The 26079-nt window shown below is 35.9% G+C and overlaps 1 protein-coding gene across 8 annotated transcripts in view; it reads left to right on the top strand.

The window, feature by feature from the left end:
* SLC4A7 (solute carrier family 4 member 7) overlaps positions 1-26079 on the top strand; it is a 93894-nt gene that overhangs the window by 47550 nt on the left and 20265 nt on the right. For 2 of the 8 annotated variants that reach the window (XM_071429396.1, XM_071429397.1), the window contains exons 4-15: positions 1865-2000; positions 3001-3161; positions 5352-5540; positions 14025-14140; positions 14904-14963; positions 15555-15712; positions 17653-17740; positions 19294-19440; positions 20819-20922; positions 22430-22604; positions 25017-25150; positions 25709-25954. In XM_071429396.1, the coding sequence (XP_071285497.1) occupies positions 1865-2000; positions 3001-3161; positions 5352-5540; positions 14025-14140; positions 14904-14963; positions 15555-15712; positions 17653-17740; positions 19294-19440; positions 20819-20922; positions 22430-22604; positions 25017-25150; positions 25709-25954 (1714 nt within the window). Of the gene's footprint in view, positions 1-1864; positions 2001-3000; positions 3162-3462; positions 3591-5351; positions 5541-8333; positions 8697-14024; positions 14141-14903; positions 14964-15554; positions 15713-17652; positions 17741-19293; positions 19441-20818; positions 20923-22429; positions 22605-25016; positions 25151-25708; positions 25955-26079 lie in introns of those variants that run through there. The other 6 variants (XM_071429401.1, XM_071429404.1, XM_071429403.1 and 3 more) reach the window with 5 other exon arrangements.

Here is a 26079-nt window from a genome sequence, read left to right as displayed (position 1 = left end):
TAAGCATGTAGCTGTGAAAAGCAGCATTTGCCATGGTAATTTGATCAATGATCTTATTTTATTTAAATATTTACTTCAGCCTTCTTGCTGTCTGTTAGTAAAGGAATTGCACTGCCTGATAAGTTTTTGGTTTGGATCATGAACTGACCTGCCTCCTCCCCCCCAGTGTCCTCAAAAGAGGACAATTTTGTCATATCATTCTCTGAAATGAAAATATTTGGCAGTATGCTTAGCAGTTTTTCTTTGACATTCTAAGTCCACTTTAATTCCTAAAGTGCCATGAACGAGCAGATTATGGTGCAAAAATTTAAGTGTGGACACCATGCTGTTCACTATTACCTTTCAATGACTGGCAGCATGTTCTGCATGGGGCCAGTACCAGAAACAAAAGATTTTTCAAATGGAAAAGCTCTGACAAATCTTTTACCATTCTCCTATGGTTCTTGGTTTCAACCATCTTCAAGGCCTCCCCTCCCAAATACAAATTAATACAATGGACATCATGTTTGTAGAATCTTGCTATACAGGTTTTGAAGAAATAAGTGATATTAAGTTGACAGAAATTCACTTTTTCTGTTCTGGTTGCTTCTGTATGCACAGGGTTTGGCCAGATTCTGGGGTGTGTTGGTTTTGGGATGGAAACAATCTGCTATAGACCTTAACTAATAATGAATGTTGTTTAATTCAAGAACACATTTCAAAATGATGCTACTAGATGGTGGTATATACCAGAATAAAAATGCTAAAGTAAATCTCAGTGTGGAATTAACTTTGTTATTAATTCAGATCTTAACCTTTAAATCTAAAAGGCCATCTTCCTACTACAGTAGAAGCCTACAGTTGTATATTCATGTATAATAGCTGTAAGAGTGATGTTTCAGTGAACAAAGTTAAATTTTTTAAATCTGAGAAAATTAAAAAAAAAAATTAAACTTGAGATTTACCTGGATTTTCTATTTCTGGCCTTCCTTGAGATAACATTGCAATTAGTACATTTTTTGAACCCTTGCAGTATGAAAATTCACTTTAGTTGAAACAAAATCTTTGTATAAATATATGTATAAAAGTATCTCTAGAATCATGTGGTTTAATTAGTGTTTTTTTTAAAGTTTTGTTCATATTAATTGAAATCTAGTACTTATGTGATCAATAAGGATAGTTTAGTTTTCTAGCTAGTTATTGAGCTGTTCCACTAGGCATTATACTATGAGAAGTTAAAATATTTTCTGGACACTTCAGCTGCATAGTTTTCTAGTTTCCTATGCTAATTTATACATACTGCTCCAAACATGCAATGAAAAATTGTATCCTGCATAAATAGCAACAGACCACAGAAAAATCTGCTGCTCTAACAGTCAGTGCCTGGCTACTCACTGATGACCATCTTGAACTATTGCTTGGGCAGCTGATCTGTAAGTAAGGCTGTTTGTTTCCATCAGCCTGTTTTGTTTTAACTTTTTCTTCTTCAGTGTCTTGTGTCATGATGGTATTAATTATTTTGTTCTCAAAATGAAAACATGGTTTCTAGTGTTTTGGTATATTAATTTCTAGGTTTTTTTTCTAGGAACCAAATTTGCTGGTGATGTTACTTTTCATATTGGGAATCTGTAGAAGAGCCAAAACCAATTGATTAATTTTCATAAACATGGATTTCCAGATGTTTTGTTTTCAGAAACAGTGCAAAGTTTTTAGAGAGCCTTCTTTTAAAGACATGCATATGTTTCTTTTGTTCCTCTTCCCTCTTAAAGAGGATGTTGTCCTGCATATTTCTAGCTGATGGCAGGAGATTTTAGTGCTATGTAATGTTTCTGATTTCATAGAAGTATGAATTCTTCTAATTATTTAGTTTCTCCTTTTCTTCAAGACACACCATCCCAACGAGTGCAGTTTATCTTGGGTACTGAAGATGATGATGAACACATTCCTCATGATCTCTTCACTGAAATGGATGAACTTTGCTTCAGGGATGGAGAAGAATATGAATGGAGAGAAACTGCTAGGTATGTTTGGAGTAGATTGTTTCAAGGTATATCTTATAGTAACTTTATTTCAAAGAATTGCAAACCAGATTTGGCTTAGAACCATCGCTATCTGTAGGAGTTGTTTACTCAATTCATGCACAGCAACCCAAAACTTAATTCTTCTTTTCAAACTCTGAAAGAATCAATATTGTTTTCAAGAGACCCTCAGTCTTTCTGGTGCTGTGTTCTCTTCCCTAAAAATGATCATACCAAACATTTTGAAAGGTAGGAGTATGCCAAGTTATAAATATGGGTTTTTGTCCACCTAGTGTGGTATTTGCAATCTCAGAAATCTCTTCAGTATATCATAGCCAATATATTAGTATCATTTTTTTCTCAAACATAAAAAACTGGGTATTATTTTTTTTTTCTTGGGTAGTATTTGATTCGTTTTTGGCAAATTGTATGCCTGAACATTACAGGGATGCTGATTAGTTGCTTCTTTCTACCTATGCATTGTGAGGAATTCTTCTGCATTTAGTACTTCCAGCTACCTTGTTGCATGTTAACTTTTGTAGAAACTCAATTTGCACAATGCCTGTGAGTGGGAATCCAGATCAGTTTATAGTTTCACGTGTTAATATTGCCTGGTTCTTAAATGTCTGACTTAGCAGCCTTAGGAGACTTGTACATGCTGTATGGTATGTTTCAGACAGCTTTCTAATCCCAAAAGACTAATGAAATCAAGATGCAGATCAGGTAATAAGGCAGTCAGCTATATTCTTCACGAGAACATGTGAATAGACAGGTATTGCTCAAGCCCTAAGAAACAGTATGGGTAAAACTGAAACAGTTGAGTGCAGTTATTAAGGCCTGATAAAAACATTAATCAGTTGGGCTGCCTGAGAAAATGAAAGCTGGTAGGATTTCATGGGATTTTCTGTTCTATGTCATGCCTAAGCCACATGGAAGAGTGGGATTGCTTGCCAGATTTCCTTTCCAGGAGAAATATAAATGTGTACCTGTGAATGCATTTCAGGTGGCTGAAGTTCGAAGAGGATGTTGAAGACGGCGGTGATCGATGGAGCAAGCCTTACGTAGCGACTCTGTCTCTGCACAGTCTCTTTGAACTGCGGAGCTGTATTCTTAATGGGACGGTCATGTTGGACATGAGAGCAGACACACTTGATGAGATAGCAGGTTGCAGCAAAAATTTTTAAAAATACTTTATTCCTAAATTTTGATCTATAACTTGAGGTGGTTTTGGTGATGTCTATGTTCTTGAAAATACTGTGTTGAAGAAACAGGTATGTGCATGCTTGCTGCACTTCTCTTGGTCTGGTTGAGAGGAGCTGGTCCTACAAATGTCACTTACAAAAGTGGATGAGTAGAAGCTCCTTAGTTTGTACTTTAGGCTGCGGCCCAGAACTTGCCTTTATGTTCTAATCCCTTAATGTGTTCTCTGTCTTTGTTTCTACAGATGAATTGTAAATATCTGCCAGAACATTTTAGGAGTTATTTGTGCACTTTAGTACCATAATTATTAATCATATTTTGGCTGACGTTAACATGATGCCAGTAGTGCAGTTGGTTGTTGCACATCTGGTAATTTTTTCACCTTTATAAGAGGTGAGCAGAAATAAATGCTGTACATGTTGTTTGACCTACTGTGCTGAGTGTCCTCACTAATCACATGGTCATTTTGGATACAGGCAACTTCGAAGACTTTCATACATATAGATATATATAAATATATAGATACATGCACATATATATACATTATATATGTCTGCTTGCTCCTAAATGAATTTAGAATTAGTTCTACATAATTTTCCTGGTATCTCTTGCTACAGGTACCACACAGTGGAATGCCTTCTCAGGAATCATTAGACTTAGGGTTGACCAACATATGCCTGAAGGACAAGGTGTTTTGGCCTTAAAAACTTTAGCAGCACTTGAAATGTTTTCTTGTTTTGAAATCCTTGAAATTTGCTTAGGAAATTGGTATTCCCTTCCTATTTTTCTGACTTACTGAGCAAGAGCATTCAGTACATCTTTGTAAATGTAATGTTTTAATTTATAATTTCATTTTTGGTAATCAAATTTAGTGATAATCTTAATACATAACCAAAGTAATTGCTTAATTCCATGTAACCAGCACTCTGGGTAGCGGGCACTTGAGTTGCAACTAGGATGCCTTAAGAGATTGTGTGAATTTGTTTCAAGTTAATTTTAGGCACCATTTTGAAGCATGTGGCTTAGCAGTGCTTGGTATACAAGTGTGCTGTCTTGTTTCCAGGAGCCAGCAATACCCAGTAGGTAATACTGTTTGTTACTCATAACAGGAGAGGGAGGGTGGCAGGTTTCCTTCTGAGAACCTGTAACAACACTGGTGTGTTACCAGTGATCTCAGAAAGAAGCTGCACTGTACTGACAGACACTTTACTGCATGTTGTTCTCTTAGTCAGGATGGAGCCCTACCCTGAGCCCTAACATTTTTCATTGTGAGAAGTTCTATGCAATTTCAGTTTAACAATGCAGTTAAGTCTGGATACATTAGTTAAACCTGGGAAAATGTATTTAAAAATTTGTCGCATAGGTTTGTGTTTCTTTGTGCAGGTTCAGGTCTTTTATGAATTTGTTTTATATTTTTTATTATTTAAAAAAAATGGACCTGTAAAGAAACACAGTAGGTATTTTCTCTGATCTGTAGGCTTTCTTTCCTGGTGTGAGCATACTGGTGAGATGCCCTTTTGAAACTTGATATTGTTTGACAGATGAGTAGTTAGTTTTAGATTATATACCTAGACTTTGTTTCATACTTCCTGTTCTAAAGCATATGAATCACATGAAGTTCCATAAAGAGTCTCAGTAGAGCATCTGAAGATGACAGGAGTTGTGTAATTCCTCTCATTCCATAGCAACTTTCACTTTTATGTAGTTGTATATACTTCTGAAAGAAGGGAACACCAGGTTAAGACTCTCATACATCTGTTTTCCATTGTGTTTGTCTTCGTGAACTCACTCCTAGTGTAGGTTTGTTGAATACAATAAATACATTTTTTGAAAGTGAGTTTTCATTGAAATTTGAAGTAAATGTCTCAAATTACAAAGTACTTAGTACCTTACATTTCTTGAAATGATGCTACTAATAAATACCCTCTCTTGGATCTGCATGTTGTGCTTTTCGTATTCTCACATTTTCTTGTTTAGTGACATCTGAAAATTTCCTGTGGATTCTTGAAGATGGTTTTGCTAAAGAGAAGATTTTTCTTTTAAATAGATTTTGACTTTCTTTTATTATTTGATACGACTACAGTGCTTGAGTGAGGCGAAAGAGAGATATGATAGCTACCTATATAATTTTCTTCTTCCGTTATTATTATGTAGATATGGTTTTGGACAACATGATTGCCTCTGGCCAGCTGGATGAATCCATAAGAGAGAAAGTGAGAGAGGCTCTTCTAAAGAGGCACCATCATCAGAACGAGAAGAAATTGAGCAGTCGGATTCCTCTAGTTCGGTCTTTCGCAGATATAGGCAAGAAACATTCTGACCCTCACTTGCTTGAACGAAATGGTGAGATAAGTTGTAGCCTCCAGTTCATACTAACCTGGTAAATGATGCTCTCACTGGGAGATGAAGGAAAGGTCAGCTGGTAATAACAGATAAGTGTTTCCTTCTTGATGAGCAAACAACTAACAATAAGAGTGTGTGAGATGTGTAGCTATGGATGATATTTTTGAATTTACTCAAATATTCTACTCCTGCCTGTATACCATAGCATGCATTATTATTTTGAAACATAGTAGTGCAATACAACATAGTAGTATACATACATTGATCCTAATGTTTTTTTTTGTATATGCTTAAATAAAATGTGCAATGTTTGAGGAATTTCAGCATTGTGGCATAACTTATACATGTGTCAGATGGATCCTACTTGCTTTTATAGTCTTTGCACAAGAGATTTAGTGATTGTGAGTTCAGTGATGCTGACAGTTACTGTGTTTTAACCCACTGTTAAGTTCATTTGACAAGAAGTTTGCTATGTCAATGGTGAGGGTAGTACTGTTAGCTAGAACACTGTTTATTTTTATCTTGTTTTGTAGAGAAGGTTCTAATGGGAACAAAAATCCCAAACCCGAGAAAGGTATTTGCAATGTTCTTAGATACCTTTTTTGAACCAGTTCCTGAAAATTTATTCTAGACATCCAGTCCCAAATTCCAAATAGCAATATGTACTACAGAGCAGCATACTTGTATTCTTGTGTTTTTATGGGACCTCTATTTTCATCTCTGTTCTTTGTTTCCTTTTCTTGTGTTTTTATGGGACCTCTATTTTCATCTCTGTTCTTTTGTTTCCTTTTGCCTTGCATTAAGTAAGACACATGGATTTTTTTAATTCTGAAAAATTGAAATTTTTTACTCTGATGAAAACTGAGTTCTGATTTCATGAATCAATCATTGAAGTGAACTTCCTTTTCTGTATTGAAGGATGCCTCATTGCTTAGAGTATGTTTCACTTAGTTAAGTGCTTGTTAGGGGCTACCTATGCTGGAGTATTCTCCAGTGAATGCCTGAACTTGCTGATAGGTTTTTTTGTTAGCCAGTGCATATATGAGATATGCTTAAATATTTCTCTAATAGTTTCAGATTTATTTTTTCAAAAATGAAAATGCAGCTAACTGACCTAAGAGCATAATGTCTCCTGTAACTCCTGACTTACATGTTTTGTTCAGCAAACATGAAAATTTCACACACACAGACTTGGTTTTGCCCATCCTTGAACACCTGTATCCCCAGGTATAATCTTTCTTGACAGTTATCTTACATGTATCACTTCCATTTTTTAGGGCATTTTATTCTTAATACTCTTTTTACAAGAGTTTATGGGATATATGCTGAAACAAGAAACCAGTATAATATGATGAGCATATACTAATTTACTTTTCTTTTTATTATGCTTTGGTAAACCTCTAATAAGCTGGTAAACCAAACATGCATATTTGCATATTAGTTCTTAGGCTCCTTAGGGGGTTGTGTGTGTTAGGACATGGTTGTGATTTATCAGGTATACTTATGGAATTTAGTTATTACTGTAGTGATTATTATAGGCAACCAAATCTGCTCTATTGGTCCTATTTTCTTTACTGCTCTGCAGTTTTGATATTTTAATAGTTGAGTTTTGAGGCTTTTGTTCTTAAAGGAGGTTTGTATCTGTAGGATCCACTCTTTGATTGTTTGGGGGGAGGAGAATGTATGTGACCTTTACCTAGGCATGCTTTCTGCACCTCCTTCTTGTTAATTTTTCTGGGGTTGTTCAACTTACTGGTCTCTGTAGTGCTTGGTATGAATGTGAAAGTAAATGTGTATAGTTTACTGTTTGTTTGTTTGATGGCATGGTACATGAAACCAGCATGTTTTGGATTTCAGGGATTGTAGGAGAAGTCATCAGTAATGTTTTCAAGGAGACTGGTCATCCCAGGAAAAGTGTTTGTGGCAAATGGGAGAAATGGTATCACCATTGTATAACCTTTTAATGGAAGTACTAATATGTGCATAAACAGTCTCTCTTCCTGCTTAAGGGAGAACTGAAAAATCCATTACAAACTCCAGTCTGAAGGAGCCATCACAAGACTGTGTTCTCTTCATAAGAAATTAGTAGGACATAGAAACTAGAGCAACAAAAGTAACAAGGGATTTTGGAGAAATGTTTGGTTTTAGGAGCTATTGGTGGGGCTATTGGTAAGTCACAGCAAGAGGATATGGAGAAGGGGCTGTATATCTCATTTTTGTGCCCTCTTCAAAAATATGTATTAGACTACAGCTGCCTGGGAAAATTCTCAATAAAACAAGACTCTTATTGGAAGACAGCTGCATTTAACACATTTAGATATGTTTGATCATGATCACTTTTTAAAAATTAAAAATTCTTTGTACATAACAGATAGAGTTAATACAAGTCTTGCAATATTTTGATTTTTTAGTTTATTTTTTGGATGGATTAGCCGCTGCTGTGCAATTAGGAATAAGGAATTATAGAAAAATTGAAGAGTCAGTTTCAAGAGATAATTTTTTTTTGTTAACAAATCCTACTCTGACTTAAGATAATATCTTCTCCCTCAGATCTTTGGCATTCTAATTAGTACTCCTCAGTAATTTCCGACTTTCCTAATGTCTGGTATCAGATCTGCTCTTACCTCTTATCTTACTTGCATGAGTATGACACTTTGGCCCATAAAGCTTGCAATTTACTATGTAAATTGTTAATGCATATTTGTATCTGTGTGGGTTTTGTTTGGTTTGTTTGAATTTAATATAATCTATCCCTTTTGTAAGCCTCATGGTGTTCCATTTGTTTTATCTCAGGGGAAGGCCTTTCAGCCTCCCGGCACTCTTTGCGAACAGGTCTCTCTGCCTCCAATCTTTCCCTGAGAGCAGACAGCCGTTTGTCGGTTCTTCTCAGTTACCTTCTTCCTTCTTCAAGAGCTGGGAGCCCGGCAGCCTCAAGGTGTACAACCCCTGTAACCACCCCTCAAAACACTCCACCCTCCAGCCCTACCTGCAGCCCAAGCACAAGTGCCCAGCCAAGCCCGCTTCAGGGCAAGGAATTGCTGGTGTCATCTGCCAGTGATGATATTCCTTCAGTAGTAATCCACCCACCTGAGGAAGACTTAGAAGTGCAGGAAAGCCAGGAAAAGAAGACAGAGGAAAATAATGGCAAAACACCAGGCAACTATTGAAATTTAAGCTGTCCATGTGTGATGCTCTCTGCATCTGGATCACTTGCACTGTGATGTTTTTGGCACAAAGAAATATGATAACTGTTACCTCTGCCTGCATGTTTATCTATTCTCAGTTGTGACTGTCTTCTTGTTTGGCATTTTTAACTTTTTAGCTTTTAACTAAAGCAAGCAAAAAATTCTTTAATTAACATTCATTTGTGTAATTAAAAAGGAATATGGTTTTAAAATCTAATATATAAGCAAAATGTCAAAAATGGTGGCCTTTTCCTTTCACTCACCTACAGTCCATAGCAGGTTTTGCTTTGGTTTTGTCAGTGGTTGAGGTAATGTCTTAAACCAGTGTTGGATATCCTGAGATAGGTACAGCTGAAACCATGGTAAAGTATTAGAGGTGAATATGAATAGAATTAGGAAGGATACAATTATTAGTGGCATTCATGGTTTAGTTGTATCATGAAGCTTTCAAGCAGTTTTATTTTTGCTTGTGTGCTTTTTAAAACCATGACTGTTAAAACCAGCAGTAGTTAACTGATTAAATGATCAGGTTCAGTTCACCTGCAGCTGTTTCTGGATAGTTCTTCATTAGTTCACTGCTTCAACATCAGACACTCCATTAGCATTTTGCTGTGTTTGATAGGCAGAATTGGAGACAGTAGTTAGGAGCTTGTACTCGTAGGCCAGAGCTCAGCAATTTATTATTTTGTTATCGGCAAAGCCTTTCTTCTTTATATGCAAAAAGGGTATGTAGGTGTATAGATAAGTTGAAAGAAACTGTTAGAACTTTCCATCCTTTCTTGAAATGTTTTTAGTAAAAGTTTCATAACATTTGCATTCTGCATACGTACGGTCATACTAGCTTTACTTTTGCAAAATTACCAGCTACTTAGAAACTTCACAATTCTACCTGGCAGATTGTGTTTTTAAGGGGGAATCATCTTTCTTTTTGGTCATCAGACTCTTCCTCCCCTTCCTAGAAATTTGTCTTGCCAAAATCCTGCTTGTAGGTTTGACTGCTTTAGGCCTGTGTGTGTTGGGAGCAGGGAGACTGATCTCCCTTGGTTTTTCCATCAGTTGAGGCTTTGCTTGTTTTCTTCCTCACTTGTTTAATAAATAAGAGCACACTGTTACATTTAACAGTGGAAATATGCTGACAGAGAAGAAAGAGGCTGTGGTTATCTGCCTTTTCACATTAGCAGCCAAGTCACTGAAAAGGAAAGAAACTATGTCACAGTTTTTTATCTTCAGTTGAAGTATAGAGGCCTCATCATTACTTAAATTCAGAAAAGCAAACACAAATCTCTTTTTCTGACTTCCTTATGGGAAATTAAGAGAATTCACGTGACGATAATTCTGTCACAGGTCATCTTCCAAATGTGCTTTGAAATCAGAAGTAAAATAATAGCTGTAATTGTTTTTCCAGTTCTCATTTCTCTGACAGGAATGACAGCATGCCAGACACAAGATCTTTATAATCCAGGAGAAGGCAAATAAATGAAGCTCAAGTACATGATGCTATTACTATCATCACTAGTAAGGCTTTCTACTAGAATCTCCAAGTCATGTTCAAATCAGTTTTATTCTTCATACAGATGCTTCTCATAAAGAAAAAAGTCTGAAAGGCATGATTTCCCAGTTAATCCATAAGTCTTTCCAGAGAATGATAAACACCAACAATGAAGATATTTTTGTTTTCTGGGGTTTCCCCTGCTTTTTTAGTTCAAGAAATCATCTGACCATAGAAAGATACAGTTTTTCCTTAGATTTGGTTTTGAGGACATTCTCAGACTATGACTTCAGGGCTGCAACTGGACCAATTTCTGTCTTGGGAGGCAAGAGTCAAAGAAAACCCTGACAAGGAAGTCAACTTCCTGGTATTAATTAAGAAAAAAAACCAAATTAATCTTCCTGGTTCATTCCACTATAGGTTATGGTCTGTACCACCTCTCTAGTAATTCAGAATATTGCAGTCTGAATACATTTTACACATCTGTATGATTGAGTTTGGTTTGCCTCCTGTGAGGGTGAGGAGCTGTGTTAATTTTCTAGTAGGTGGTTTTTTTCTGTATACATTCCTCTGTCATTTGCCTTGTGTTATTCAGACTTATTTTTTAGTTTTCATAAATAGCTAGAAGGTTACTGAACTTAATGTGAGTTACTGTAAAAGGAGGGAAAAGAGACACACCTTTGGTCTACCACTTAATTTTAATCAGCCAGTCGTCAGTTCATAGTAAGTCAACTAGACAAAGGCTTCTCTTAATAATGTTTTTTTAATTTTGTCATCAGTTGAAGATCAGTGTTTGTTTTCCCATCTTTGAACTGTTGAATAATGAATTCCATAGGAAGGGCTGGGAAGTGAGCTGTGTCACAGCTAAAAATTAACAGTTAATTCACCAGCATCACTGAGGTTTCATAATGTCTGTGAACAGCAGCAAAGAAGTATGTTTTAAAAGGTCTTTTTGTCCACTGAGAAATGTACTTTGAAACTGAGCAAAATAACATTTACAACGGCTTTCCTCTTACAGTAATTGCTTCCTGAAACTATTGATTCAGAGAAGTTTGCCTATTTGCCCTCTAGTAGTAATTTGAACTAATTTGAACTTTTTTTTTTTTGCATTAGAGCTGCATTGGACTTTAGTTTTAAAAATTTATTTTTATTTCCTCAAGTACAAATATGGTTGACTTCATATTTAGAAGATTTGTATTATATAATTTTTGTTTTTCTAAATACAGTTATTTTGAAATAGTCATGCTTAGATGTTGAACTCATATATTACTCATCTTTTTCATATGAAACAGATGTGAGACAACTGTATGTAATCTTCTTGCTTTCTTTTTTCTGTAGATAATGTTGATTAGATTTTTGTGATCACAGTATTAAGTGTAGTTGGCTAGAAAAAGCACATGATTTTTAGTGATGGTGTAGTTATAAATACCTTAACTTGAATTTGTGAGGTTTTTTTCCAAATTACTCCAGACTCACTTCACTGTAGTCTTTCAGAGGAGGCAAGTGGTGCATCTGCCTAACTAACATCAGGAAGAGCCCTGTGTTTTTAAGGATCCCCTCAGTAGCTTCATAACAATGAATTTCTCTGTCTTACAATCTGAAAAGTACTTCTAGGTAATTGTCCTTGAGTTTGCATCTACTGAACTGGAGAAGAGAGGGAAATAAGTTCTTTTATTGATGTGAGGTTGGAATAGAAGTGTTTCACTCTTAAAGAAGATTAATTCTTCGATTCAGAGTTTCTCTATAAATAGCAGATTGATGGATATGTGTAATGAAGGCAGTCTCATATGGAAATGCTTGCTCAGGTCTGAAAACCTGTCAGCAGTATTGTCTTGTGAGAGCAGCAGTCTGTCCAACTGCAAGGCTGATGGAAAGGAAAACTATTCACACATGGTTTAGGATCAGACAAATATTCCTGTGTCAGTGCCAAAACTTGTGAGCCTTGACTGTGACTGATCGGTGAAATTTTGAAGGCAAACCTTTTAGAAGAATCACTTTAGCACTGAAATAATAAATATTTCTGCTAATATGTGGAATCCTTATTCACTGTCCTTCTCCTTGATTGTCTCTGTTTTTGTTCTAGTCTCTGCTTGCTCTTGCTCACAGTGTTTTTCCAGAAAATGCAAAGCGATGCATTATCACTCATCTTTCATCAGTTAAAAACATTCTAAGTTACCTGTATTGCTACAGAGAAGGGGGAAAATGAAGAAGTTTATATGTCTAAACTTTTGCATTAGGCTGCTCTTCTGCAACAACTGTTTAATATTTCTAGTTCTACAAACGTCAACTCCTAAGCAGTTAAATACTTAAATCAGCTGATTTCATAGGTGGTTGATGGTATGATTCTTGTGAATAACATATAAATCTTGGAGCAGAAGAGTAGAATGTATTTTTTGTTGTTGGGGCTTTTCTTGTTGTTGTGTTGGCTCATTGTGCATGTTAGGATTTATGAAGGAAATGACAGCCTATTAACTTGGATTTGGTTTTTGCTTCAGGACAAAACACCTGCACCACTTACATCCCTTATGAACTGTAAGAATGAAAATTAGTGGTAAAGGCTTGGACCTGCATGTTTTTGTTGATATGATGACTTTTTGATAGAGCTTTTTGAAAACAAAGATGGGGAAGAAGTAAAGTGAATTCGGTCATCATTTGAAATGCTAAAAAAAAATTCAAAATGGAGAAATAATAGACATGGGGGTATGCAAGTAGTTATGTGGCAGTAGTTAAAATAGAGCAGTAGCCTGAAGATAGCCAGAGAGGGTTTCATATATATCTTGGCTGGAGAGATGCTTGACCTAAATACAAACTTTCTCCATGTAATACAATGTTTAGGCTTCAGTCTTTATCTAGATGTGGTTTTGAAGGCATGTGGAAGCATGTTCTGTCACCACAGCTGGAAGGTCTAGTGTAGACAAGCAAGAAGGCCAAATGCATTTCTAGTGCATGTTAAACTGAACAAGCAAAAGCTCTGTAATTCAAAAGGTGGGATTTGGGCTTGGTTATACATGCCTAGACCAGCTTTTAAATGTTAATTGGGTAGAGAGAACCATGATGCAACATGGAATTCAGTGTGTTTGAATGCTTGGGTTACTTGCCTTTTGCACCCTTTACTGAACCTGCAATTCGGTGCTGCTGGCAATGTAGCAGGATTCATAACACAGTTTTGTTTTGGTGCAAGTGTTAGAGGGAAGCTGTATACTGAACTTGAAAAACTTTGTGTGTACTCTTCAGCTCAAGCGTATATTCTACATAGCAACACGTGGTTGGATGAATAGTGGGAGCTTAGGTCTGCTGATTGAAAGCATGGTTTGCAAGCTATCCTTCATGTAGTACACTACTTACTTTTACAGCTTAGTTAACTTAGTTGACTACATTCCCTGTAGTTGTAGCCTGAGGCTTGCTGACACTTTTTACAATTACAGTAACTGCTACACAGCAGACTAGAGGTGTTTGCATTTGGTGTCCAAGGACTTCTTAGTACAGTGAAGATGCTATATCCTAACTACTGAATCAGTTATGATTAAAATGCCAGAAGTTATCTTTTCTGCAATTAAAGTAGCTGATGTTTTCTGGTGACTGTTTTGCAAATGGCCATCATTTGGGGCAATACCTAATTTTTTAAATTATGTCATTTTTTTGACAACACAGTGACTTGTTTAATGTTGCATTTATGATACTAATGTAGGGCACTTACTGAATAACGTGCACTTTTGCGTTAAGCAAGCTGCCACATTGAGTTTTGGTAGTGTTTCACACTCAGTTCATTTCCTGCACCATTTTGAACTTATCTCCTTTGTTTTAATTTAGGGCTGTTGGCATCTCCACAGTCAGCACCTGGAAATTTGGACACTGGGAAAAGTGTAGATGTTAAAGCTACTGGGACAGGAGGAAGCAGAGAAAACAGCACTGTTGATTTTAGTAAGGTAAGTAACATTAAACACCTTAGTGTTTAGCATCAATTAACTATGTAACAAAAACTGTGCTGGTTGTAACTTCCCCCTTAGTTACAACTAAGACATGTGTACCAGTGTACACATGAAATAGGTACTGAGAGATAACTTGTGTCACAATATGATCTAGGCTAAATGTGTCACGTTTTAAAATTCTTCCCAGCGGAATGCTTCTCAGTATTTTGGTAACATAAGAGTGCAGCTGCTGTACTTTCTCATGCAGATGGAGATATTTACACATCTGCTATTAAGGCTCTTCTGAAAGCAGTTTTGTACATTGTGTTGTAACTTATTTTTATAGAACTTTTTGTTGGTTCCTTTTTTTTTTTTGTGAAGAGGGCTTTTAAGTAGAATTTGCTTTATATATATATTGAGTTTCCTCTACAAAAGTTGTTGTACATCTTAGTCATTAGTAACATGTAATACCACTTTCTAAAAGAAACCTTGTAAAAAATCTACTGTAAGTCTCATATATTTCTTTCATAATCTAAATTTGCTGGGCAAGTTCCATTGTGGCTGTTACTATAAAGTTCAGTCAGAAGTGTCATCTATATTGTGAAATATTGTAAGAAAATTGTTTTGCCAAGTTAAATAATTTTGCTTAAGGAAAGCTAACTTACACTGTAGTTCTGATCTGATCATGGCAGGTGCCATATATTCCTGCTCCTCTGTCACAGTTTATATATTTTTGCTTGGCCTGTCCTTGTGTACACCTGCCTTGTCTCCTGTTGGACAGGAGTCAGCCTCCTGGCACTGTAGTTGTGGCACACTTGGTGTGGGACTCAAGAGGCCATCTGTAAGTTCTCTAGCTAGCAGTGTCACTGGTGCTTGTGTGTGTGTGTATGTGAACACAGAGTTCATGTGCTGTACCATTTTCTAATGCACTTCTGTAATTATGTACAGAAATGAAGGTGAAGATTTTCAGCCATCATATTCTTTATGATTTGTATGAACATACAAATTATTTTTCAAAATTCTGACATACTTGAAATACACGGCTGTGAAATAACTTACTGCATTCTAGAAACCATGTGTAATTACATGAACTCTCCTTACTTAATTGTGCATAGATTTTGTTAATTTATGTCCGATCACGGAATGTTTGTCACGATAATATTAGAAAGGTGATTATGCAGTTTGGAGTCTTCTAGAATATACTAGGTGTTAGTAATTCTAACTTATAGAAAATAGTTTATTCTTATTTGGCTGGCTGGCTGACATTTTCTAAATGTGTTTGTCTTTTCTGTATTGTGGGATATTTAATTTGCTTTTTAATTTTTCTTTGTAGCATAAATGTCTTGTAAATTCTGATAAACATAATTATGTTATGGAATTTCTGCTGAGAAATGTGAGGGATTAAACACTTGTTTCGTCTTTGTATGAATAGGTTGATATGAACTTCATGAGGAAAATTCCTTCAGGAGCAGAAGCATCAAATGTGTTAGTGGGAGAAGTAGATTTTTTAGAAAGACCTATTATTGCTTTTGTGAGGCTCTCCCCTGCTGTGCTTCTCTCGGGTCTCACAGAGGTTCCGGTTCCTACACGGTAAATAAATGCCTGGAAATTCTGGCTTTACTTATGCAATAGGATAATAATATTTAAGATCTCAGATAGCTGTAAATTTTTATATACACTGTATTAAGCTCAAAAAATGTAGAGTTTTGTTTAACATTATGTCAGTCATTTGCTGCAAAATTTGAAGGAATGAGATCTGCCACAAAATTCTCTGAATGCATTATATATCTTTATATATATCTCTATATACACACACACATACATAGATACATCTATATACATGTAAAGATGCTGTCTTAAGCAAGTGTAGGATTTGTAACTGAAAGTTGATTTGGAGTAAAAGCAATGAGTCTTCCAAGTTTGTGTTGACATTTTGAAGATGGGCACGAAGATAGTTATAGTTCCCTTCGGTGTGACACAGCTTGTCAGTGGGGAAGAGCACACTGAAGGTCTGAAGGTCTGTCTAATCTGAACATCTGTTCTTTTTATACAAATGCTCTGCATATGAATGACTTAGGTGGTGAAAAAACAATTTTTTATTATATGCCCAATTCTACATGATTGACATTGGAGTAGTCAATCTTCAGCTTTCAGTCTGCAGTATGCTATCCAGCCTGGTGCAGTCACCTGTGCTCCCCCAGTCCCAAGGATCTCACCACTACACTTGTAGGTATGTTTACCACAGATGTTCAAAACTTCAAAATACAGGTCTCATGATGAAGGTAGAAGATAATTTCATCAATCATCATGGATAACAATTCATTTTCTGTGCACATTGATATATTGGACTGTTCCGTGGTGTTTGCCCATACATTTGTATTTATGTTTTTTTGGTGGATTTTTAATGTTTCAAAATGATCAAAGTGTTTGTTTATCTTCATGATTTTCAGCTTATACACTCTATTGAAGGGCAAAAATACATATATGTGAGAATTTTTGGAGAGTAGTTGACAGGAGTACTCAATGTTTTTTGGGAAATTCCAAAATTTCTGCATACTGATTACTGTGGCTGAATCTATTCTGTACTAAGTTTTTCAGAATGGTTTGGACTTGCAGATCGGGAATAGCATACTGGGATTCTTAAGATGCACTCTCGTTTTCAGTTAGGGTAGTAAACTTGCAAAGGAGACAGAAGTGACCTTTTTGTACAATGAGTTGGAAGAAAGTGCTATTTTTTTCAGATGTATTGTGCTTAGGAATGTCATTTTCATGAAATATAGGAAGAGGGTTGTGAAACAAATTACTGAGGTTCACTCTTTGGTTTGTATCCTTTTGAATTTATAAAATGTTACTCCTGTTCAAGGTTTTGGTGAGTTGTATGTTAGGCACTGTTACTGCACAAGGATCTGCTAATATATGCTGTGACTCGACCCCCAGATTGGATCAGCTTCCCAGAATGTCACTTACTTTTATAGGTGTTCCAACACCCAAGTTCCTTTCCTTTCCACTGACACAAGACTAGGATAGACTATATGAGTATGCCCAAGTGTACTGCAGGAAGTACAGTAGGTGCATCCTCTGTGTGCTATGGCCACTCACAGCAGGTGAGGGGGTTGAACTCCCATGAAAAGGTGATCATCAGGGAATGTAGGACAGATCATAGAGCTCCTAGGCTGCCACTTAAGGGGTCTTTGCTACTGGGAATGTCAGAAAGGCTTAGAATCCAGAGGAAATATTCATTGAGCTCTAGTCTGTGGATTTCTACAGTCTTTAAGGCATTACAAGAAGTTTAAAAATTAGGCTTAATTAAGAAGATATCTGAGTAATTTTGGGTCAGGATTTGAGTTCCTTACAGTAATGACTTTAAGCTGAATCTTTTCAGTGTTGCAGCAGTCTTTTAAGATCGTAAGCGGTAAAAATGGGATTTTTACTTCACCACTAAATTTTCTTTTAAATATTAATTTGAAAAAACCCCTTTTGAATATATGCAGATGAGTCAGCCATACTCACCTGTATTACTTTCTCCACAGGTTTTTGTTTTTGTTGTTGGGACCAGTAGGAAAATGTCCACAGTACCATGAAATTGGACGATCAATAGCAACACTTATGACAGATGACGTGAGTGATCTGTTTTAAATGCTTGTAGTTAGAGTCTAGAATGAGGTATTTGCCAACTGATTTCAGTAAATGATTTGGAGTAGTAGGTTAAAGAAAAAACCTCAAACTAGTTAAATGAAGAACTGTAAACTTAATTACTTTTTGTGTTAGTGAAGTCGATAATGGTAAATTAACTTCTCTCCTTGTCTGTCTTGAAATCCTAAATGTATTTCTGAAAAAAAATTTGGCCTTAATGTATACATTTCATTTTTATGTTAAATTCATTATCAGAACTATTAAATAGAACTGCTTTTGGTATGAGCCACTGTATGTCAGAAAGGACATAAGCAGCTGCGCAAGTGCTCAGGAAACAAAGTTTTAAAAATGCGTGCAATTGAGTCATCATCATTTTTTTTTTAATCTAAGCCAGATCAAAGAAATAAAATAAGGATTTTAATAGCCTTTTGAAGTCATGTGCTTAGAGCCCTATTGGTTTTAAAGACCGCAGGAGGGAACCAGGACTTTTAATTTAAGAGTGATGCCATCTTACTGAGCAAAATTAGGATGTTTTAATTTTGACTTCACATTGAGCGCCACCTACTGAATTGCTGATAATTTTTAAGGTTATCTAGCAGAAATGTAAGTACTTTTTACTCTAGAACAATTTGAAGTTTGGTAATGTAAACTAGAAATTTGTCATTTTGCAATTGGTAACAAGTCTGTGAATACAGTTTTTGTTCAATGTGAGAATTGAATTTTAAAAGCTCTAGTTACAGCTTCTGATCTTTTTTAGATAGGCTGATCTGATTTTTAGGAATAGTCTAGATCACTGAAATAGAAAAAAAATCAATTATTTGATGGTCTAAAAAGACCTGAGTAGACTTCAGAGATCTATTTTAAGATTAGAAGATTTAATGATCAGATTTAATGATATTTGGAGAAAACCAGTTCAGGTTTAAAATGTACAGAACAATTTCGAATCATCTTCTACAAGCAGTTTTACAGTAAAATAGCATTTTTTCCCTGTGTGTGTATAAAATATATCTTGGAGTTCATGTTGTAGTAGTCTATAAAATGGTATAGGATTTTTTAGTAGGATTGCTTTCTTGTGCTTTTTAAGCAGTCTTCTAAACTTAATTAAGGTAGATGTATAAAAATGCATTCTTATTCTTAATAAAAGCTTGTGGTTTGGTTTGAAGCTTATTTGAAGTATTTTTTGTCATGATTTAGCACAGCATAGTGGTACAATGGCTGTAAGGCAGAATTAGTCAGACAATAGTACATGAACTTGATGTCCTGAAAATTGAAGGTTAACTTTCATTTAACTTTAGAAATTACCACAATATTAGTTTTGAGTTTGAAGATAAAACTTCCATGTCTTGTGGTCCATAGGAATGTGCATACCAGTAGTTTTTAATTTAAAAGTATGCAAGTAAAGTAAAAGCCAAACTTTTGAGGACCTACAAAATATTTTCCATACCTTTTAATCAAGTTTAATCATTATATAATGCTAATCAGTTCCTCTTTCAGAAAAAATAAAATAAAAATGAGTGTTGAGTACTTTCTTCTTGTAGGTTTTCCATGATGTTGCCTATAAAGCAAAAGACCGAAATGATTTGTTGTCAGGAATTGATGAGTTTTTAGACCAAGTGACAGTCCTGCCTCCGGGAGAGTGGGATCCATCTATACGAATTGAGCCACCAAAAAATGTTCCTTCCCAGGTAAGAGGAAAAAAAAAGGTCCAGTCTGTCTTGGAGTGAGGGGGCCTAAACTGAATATAGGATTTGAGCTGCTGAGTACAGAGGGACAATCACTGCCCTTGTCCTGCTGGCCACACTCTACTTGACACATGCCAAGATCTCGTTAGTCTTTCTGGCCACCTGGCCACACTGCTGGCTCCTATCCAGATGGCTGTAAAGCATCAGGAAAGTCCCCACATCCATTTTGCAAGAAAAAGTTGATTGTTCATTTAAGTTACAAAAAAAAAAAAAAAATTAAGAAGGGGAAAAAGGCCTTAATCAATTTTCTGCTATGCTGTTAATTTTACTTACAATATTTCCTTTTGAAATACTGAAATGAGTTCATGTGGGAACTGGAAGAATTGGTGAGAAATTGTACTTGAGTTCATATTACCAAATTCTGTGAGTAGTCTAGCAGTGGCCAGCAAGAATATTTAAATTATTGTAAGAACTTCTGTTTGCATGCAGCATTCATTACAGTGTTCAATGTGTTTTGTGTAGCATATACTGATAACAGAATGTTTATGAAATAGATACAAATTGATCATACTGCTCAGTTGTGATGATGCAGGCTTACAATGAGAGCTGAGGAAAGTGAGTCCTTGGAGAGATTTTCTTCCTCTCCTCCCTCTTTACAACTTAAAGGAATTTGGGCCTCCAGGATCAAAAGTAGGGGAGAGACCAGAGCTTTTTGTTCAGAAGGTTGACATTGGTGTCGAGTCCTGTGGTGGTTTGGCAGAGTGGGTGGAATAGAATGGGGTAACAGCAGTGCAGTCTATTCATGAGTAGCCTGAGGTTACCATGTAACTTGTTTCCAAAATAAGCTGGGCTCAGGGTTTTTTGGAAGGCAGGCTCAGCTGAAAAATTTATGAGGAGCTGGTAAGCAGCTTGCTCAGCAGGGGAATTACTTCTCATTTATATTTCAACTAAATACTCTGTGTATCATAAAAAGAGGTCAGTTTCTGATACATGTTAAATGTTTCTGCTCTGTAAATGGTTGAAGAAAAATAATATCTAAAGATTCCTGACTCATGGTTGAGCCTCTACTGTGTGTTGAACATCTCGGCTTTGTTTCATTGTGTTTCAGTAATCTATTTCTTATAGGTAGAGGGAAGATGAATACTGTTGTGCAAGGTACTAATAAGGTCTTCTGGGTGGTGTTGTACAGTTCTAGTCATCTGTTCTCAACAAAAGATTGGTTTGGAAAATGGAGGACTGCTGATGAGCTGGGAATATGAAAAGGGGTGTGGAAGGCATAGGATTTGTGCACACTCTCTTTTAATTATACTTTTTAGTGTAAAAGCAGTCTCAAAGTATTTTTTTCCTTTTTCCTTTTTTTCCCCCCACATCTCTTCTGTAGGCGAAAAGGAAGGCACCTAAATTTCCAAATGGATCTACTCCTACAGGAAGGGATCTTAAAGAAGAAGGCCATCATGCCGGACCTGAACTTCAGAGAACTGGAAGGTGTGTTCACTTCCCTAAATGCTAGCTTCCATAAAGAAATAGAAGTGATAAATCTTCATCGTAATGATTGACATTTAAACATTAAAAAATTACGCTACAAGTGTCAGAGCGCATCCTTTGTCCTTTTCAAGTGTTGGATTCTTGCCTGTAAGTGCCAATCTGCTTAAAGTATTTTCAAGCCTCTGGCAATGTTTCTCAACACATTTGCGAAGGATTTCACATAAGATGCTGCCTAATTTAACTAACTGACTTTTAAAAGTTGGGGTTTAAGTTTTAATCTTCAGGGGCTTGCAATTATCATAATTACAGCAGGAATATGCAACTTTCAGTGTTTGGCTAGGTACTAAAAAATCCCATTAATGCAAATCTGTTTTATTAAGCGTGTATGAAATGGAACAATAAGAAATGAAAAGTGGCACAAAGTAGTTTGGTATTGGTTAGCTTTGGGTTTCGGTCAGGTTTCTTATAGAGATAAAATAAAACAGAAGGAGTTTCTTTCAGTTACTGTTGTTTTCTATTAATTCTAAAATATTTGCTAAAGAAGTCTCCAACATTGGAAATACCTGGTTATGATTAAACTTTAATATCTGAAATGAGAGTAGAGATTAAATCAACTGAAAAATTTTGGAGTATATGTACAGTGTTGTTATCCCCAGAATAATAAACTTCTAAATCAAATGCATCTTTTTCATACATTTGCAAGAAAGACTTTACAACATATGTGTTGATTTTTACCATTGTGGCTTTGTTAAAATTACCTTTTACTGTTTTTGTAGACAGTATGTGGAGCTAAAAAGTTCATTTCTGCTCACAAAATTATCTGTAGATAAGACTTTTCTTTTTCTTAGGAGTGTTTGGGGTTTTTTTAATAATTAAAAATAAAATAAATTTTTCTAAATGCAAATTAATGTCTATTATTTTGGAGTCTTTAAGATTTTTTAAAATTGATTTTTAAATTCTTGGTAATAACTTACCCAGCTGAACTAAGTGGAATATCTGTGTTCTCCAGATAGGAACACTGTTAAAAATGATAGACCTAAATTTATTTATTGATGTCATCATATGTATGTAGTGAATTTAAATAAAAAGCTACAACTGTATGTTGGAGTGGTAATATTGAAATGCGATAATGCAGTCATCTTGGTTGAGGTTTAGCATATTTCTCTGTTCCATTGTTTTGAATATCATAAGACAGATTTGACTTTAAGCATCATTTAGGTGAAATTGTTTGCTGAGTTATTTTTTCAGTATCTAGCCCATATATTAAAAAAAAAAACGTAGTCAGCTTTTAAAAATGTGGGAAACCTGCTTGATTATGTTTGGAATACTCCCAAATTGGAGTAGATAAGATTCTCATTGACGTTTTTAATTGTTATGCTTTAATCTGCATTATGAAATAGCTAATTTGTGCCAGCAATAGGCACTGGCAGTCATGTGTAGCCCATAGTTTTAAACTAGCTAGAATCCTTTAGTGTACAGTTTGACGAGTTTCATCTCACCTATTTAGGCTTTTTGGTGGTTTGATACTTGACATCAAAAGGAAAGCACCTTTTTTCTTGAGTGACTTCAAGGATGCATTAAGCCTGCAGTGCCTGGCCTCGATTCTTTTCCTATACTGTGCCTGTATGTCTCCTGTAATCACTTTTGGAGGGCTCCTGGGAGAAGCTACAGAAGGCAGAATAGTGAGTACAAAGAATGGTAGCGGCCAGGCTTTTAGACCTTCAGAGGCAAGTCACTGTGTGCATTTGTCTCATTTATTTATACTTGTATTTGAAGAATTTACCCACAGCACTTGATTAGCCTGCCCCAAAGCAGATCTTCCCCAAAAGGTAATTGCTATGGAAAATGTGGGGAACCTATGTAAACAGGAGAAGATGCACAGGGGAGGTAAAAAATGTTTATCCTGCCTTATTGGATGAATGGCTTCATGAATTGAGAAAAGGCTTGCATTGCCTTCTTTTTGGCTGCTTAAGAGCAATAAATAGCAGTAAAGGTGCACCATCCCACTGGGCCTGCTTTAGGCAAAGTGAGAGGCTCAAGGTGGATAGCCAAGAATATGTACTGGCCTTGAGTAGACCTATGAGGATGATAATGCCTGCAGTGTGTGGCCAGCAGTCCATTTATGAAACTTACAGGATGTGTTTATGCTTGCACTAATACATATGTTGCTCACAATAGAATAAAGTGTTTGAGGTTTATCAGCAGAAAATACTCTTCATTGTAAATTATTCAAATGTAAACCATATGCATACAAAATTTTGGTAGTGTTATGTTGGGCAGTAGACAATACCAGCACCTTTTCACCAGCAGTTTTTAAAGCAGGGAAGAATTACTTAATATCAGCAGTGTTAGTAACTTAGTGTCAATTGGCTTATAAGGAATCTAGTTTGAAGTGTATTTTCTGTTTTTAAATCTATCACAAAAAAACAAGCCTCTGTCCTTTTATGGGAGGGACAGATATATTCAGACATGTCTTTTACAAATGCTAAGATGCTGTTGAAACTTATGTTACAAAATTCTTCTTGATACTTAATGAAAATTTTAAGCTTATTCTGTATTAAAATTTAGTTAACTGTTTTATTTCTTTCAATTATTGCTGTTGACTCAGTTATTTGTTTATTGATGTAGCACTTCAGGCTGATAGAAAATGCAGAAATCAATTATATCTTTTCTGTGTGCTGGTTTTCCCACTGTAAATGTAGGAATGATTACTAAAATGACAGTGTAACTTTTGAATGTACAACATGTATAATAATGAAACTACCCTCCTTTCAAAACTTGATTCTCAAACACCTTCTTTCTTTTAGCTATCTGGAATTGTTTGCGGGTTTGTTCCTGCCTTCAGATACTTGGTGTGCATCATTGAATAAAACATTTAGTTACTGCACACACATGTTCAAGCACAGTAGCTGACATTGTAAGGTACACAGTTTGTCTTTGAAACCTTCCCTCGCATTCTCAGAGGCCATCACCTCCACAGTGCTCCTGTCCCTGCCACCCTGACTGAGAGCCCCAAGGTTAATGCATTGACTAACCAAAAACACTAATTTGAAGGTAATAGAACGAGAGACTGGAATGATATTTTTTTTCTTAATGTTATGAACAAAGGACTCATTTTCATTTTTAATAGCCCAGTTCAGCAAATCATTTTGACCATTTTCGGATGATTTCCTGAATTGGAGCTCAAGTTTGAAGAATTCTGTTTTCTTAGGTTTACCTAATTTCAAAATAGCAAATGCTTTAAAGTTCCACTAGGAACACTGTAATTCCATTACAGGAATCTGTAATCCATGACCTCTCATAGTGGTAGGTGGTGTAATTAACTGTTTTCAAGTAAATTTAATATAATATTAGTATTTAAAATTCTGGCCTCTCTCTTTAGAGGTACATTGTAACTGGGTATTTTTGGCAGAAAATATTACAGGGAAACACTTAATTCAAGAACTGAAGTAGATACCTTAATTCCTTGAAAAGAAATGCATTACCAGGTGGGACATTGGTTTACTGCTCATCTATTTTTGGTGTCATGTATACATAAAGCAATATTCTTCAGTAATTTCCCCCGCACCTTTGCCTGTCAGCTTGTTTTTTGTTTTTTTTTTTTTTTCTTTTGTAATGCTTGGTTGATGCAGGTTTGATTCAGCACACTGTAGATATGGTGCAATACAGATATCTATTTTCTTTACAGAGACCATTAATTCTTTCTGTAGACAACATGTTGAGTAACTATTTTCTTTTTTTGTTTGTTTGGGGTTTTTTTTGTTTTAGGTTAGTTTTTTGGGTTTTGTTTTGTAAATTTGTATAATTGTTGGTATGCTTTTCCTTCAGAGCTGGCAGGACTAGTAACTTGTTCTCATGGTTTTGGATGGCTTTATGTTTCTCAAGGGTGAAGTTTTCAAAATCTTGTCCATGGTATTGTTACTGCAAAACAGTGTTAAGTTTTTCTTGTCTCAAACATGGATATTGATTGCAATGTGTTTGCATCTTGTCTTGTTTCTAAGTTAGTGCATCTTAAAGCTGTATTTACAAAGATATGATGCTAAATGCTAACCTGAAAGATGGCAAAGTTACAGCATTTTTTTTCCCCCAAACAGAGTGCAATAGAGTCTCTCTTTGGAGCCTCATTAACTGGGATTGCCTATTCTCTCTTTGCTGGGCAACCTCTTACTATCTTGGGAAGCACAGGACCAGTTCTAGTATTTGAAAAAATATTATTTAAATTTTGCAGGTAAGTGATGTTTCTATTGACTTGATGCACTTTTTTAACATTCTAGCCTGTTAAAATAGCTGTGATTGAAAGCAGATGTGCAGTAAATGTGTATGTCCATGAAGGTAAGTACAGTAGCAAGAGACTGAGAAATTGATATGATTTGGTAAAGCTGTGAGGCACTGGCAAACCTGAATGAGAAAATCAGTGATAAGAAGTGGCAAGGACTCAAATAAAAGTTACATTCTGACTGTGTGAAGTTGTTGGCTTTGCTTCTGCAGGGGTAAGCAGAGATGGATCTACCCTCTATGAGAAACCATCTGGGTAGCTCTGGAGAGACCCATCCCCATGATGCTTCCCAAGCTAGGTAGTTGCACTGTCAGTCCTAGAAACATCTTGCAGTGTTGCTTTGCTTTGGTGGGAGATGAGACAAAAAAATATCTGCTTCCTTCAGAGCTAATATCAAGCATGAGAAAACTGCTGAAACCTATAAAGCTTGGCCTCATTGTCTTTTCAAGTAGAATATAATAATGGTGGGTTTTGACTCAGTTAATGCTTTTTATTTCTTTCTTCACACAGGGATTATGGTCTTTCCTACCTCTCCCTGCGAGCTAGCATTGGTCTGTGGACTGCATTTCTGTGCATCGTGCTTGTAGCCACAGATGCCAGCAGCCTCGTGTGCTACATCACTCGATTTACTGAGGAAGCTTTTGCAGCACTCATATGTATCATATTTATTTATGAGGCTTTGGAAAAGCTTGTCCATTTGGGAGAAGTGTATCCCTTCAATATGCACAATGATTTGAATAAACTGACTTCATATTCGTAAGTACCAAGTTACTACTATCTGTTAGTGAAATAAATAGGGACATATAGAGAGACATATTGTTTACTAAATAGCAGTGAGTGCCACTTCCAGGAAGGGTAGGAGGAATGCTAGGGGTGGTATG

The sequence above is a fragment of the Agelaius tricolor genome, unplaced genomic scaffold (genome assembly GCF_023055355.1).
Source record: "Agelaius tricolor isolate 1412-34295 unplaced genomic scaffold, bAgeTri1.0.p SCAF_6, whole genome shotgun sequence".
NCBI lineage: Eukaryota > Metazoa > Chordata > Aves > Passeriformes > Icteridae > Agelaius > Agelaius tricolor.
The sequence above is the reverse complement of the archived record's forward strand: the minus strand, read 5'-3'. Positions and strand labels throughout refer to the sequence as shown.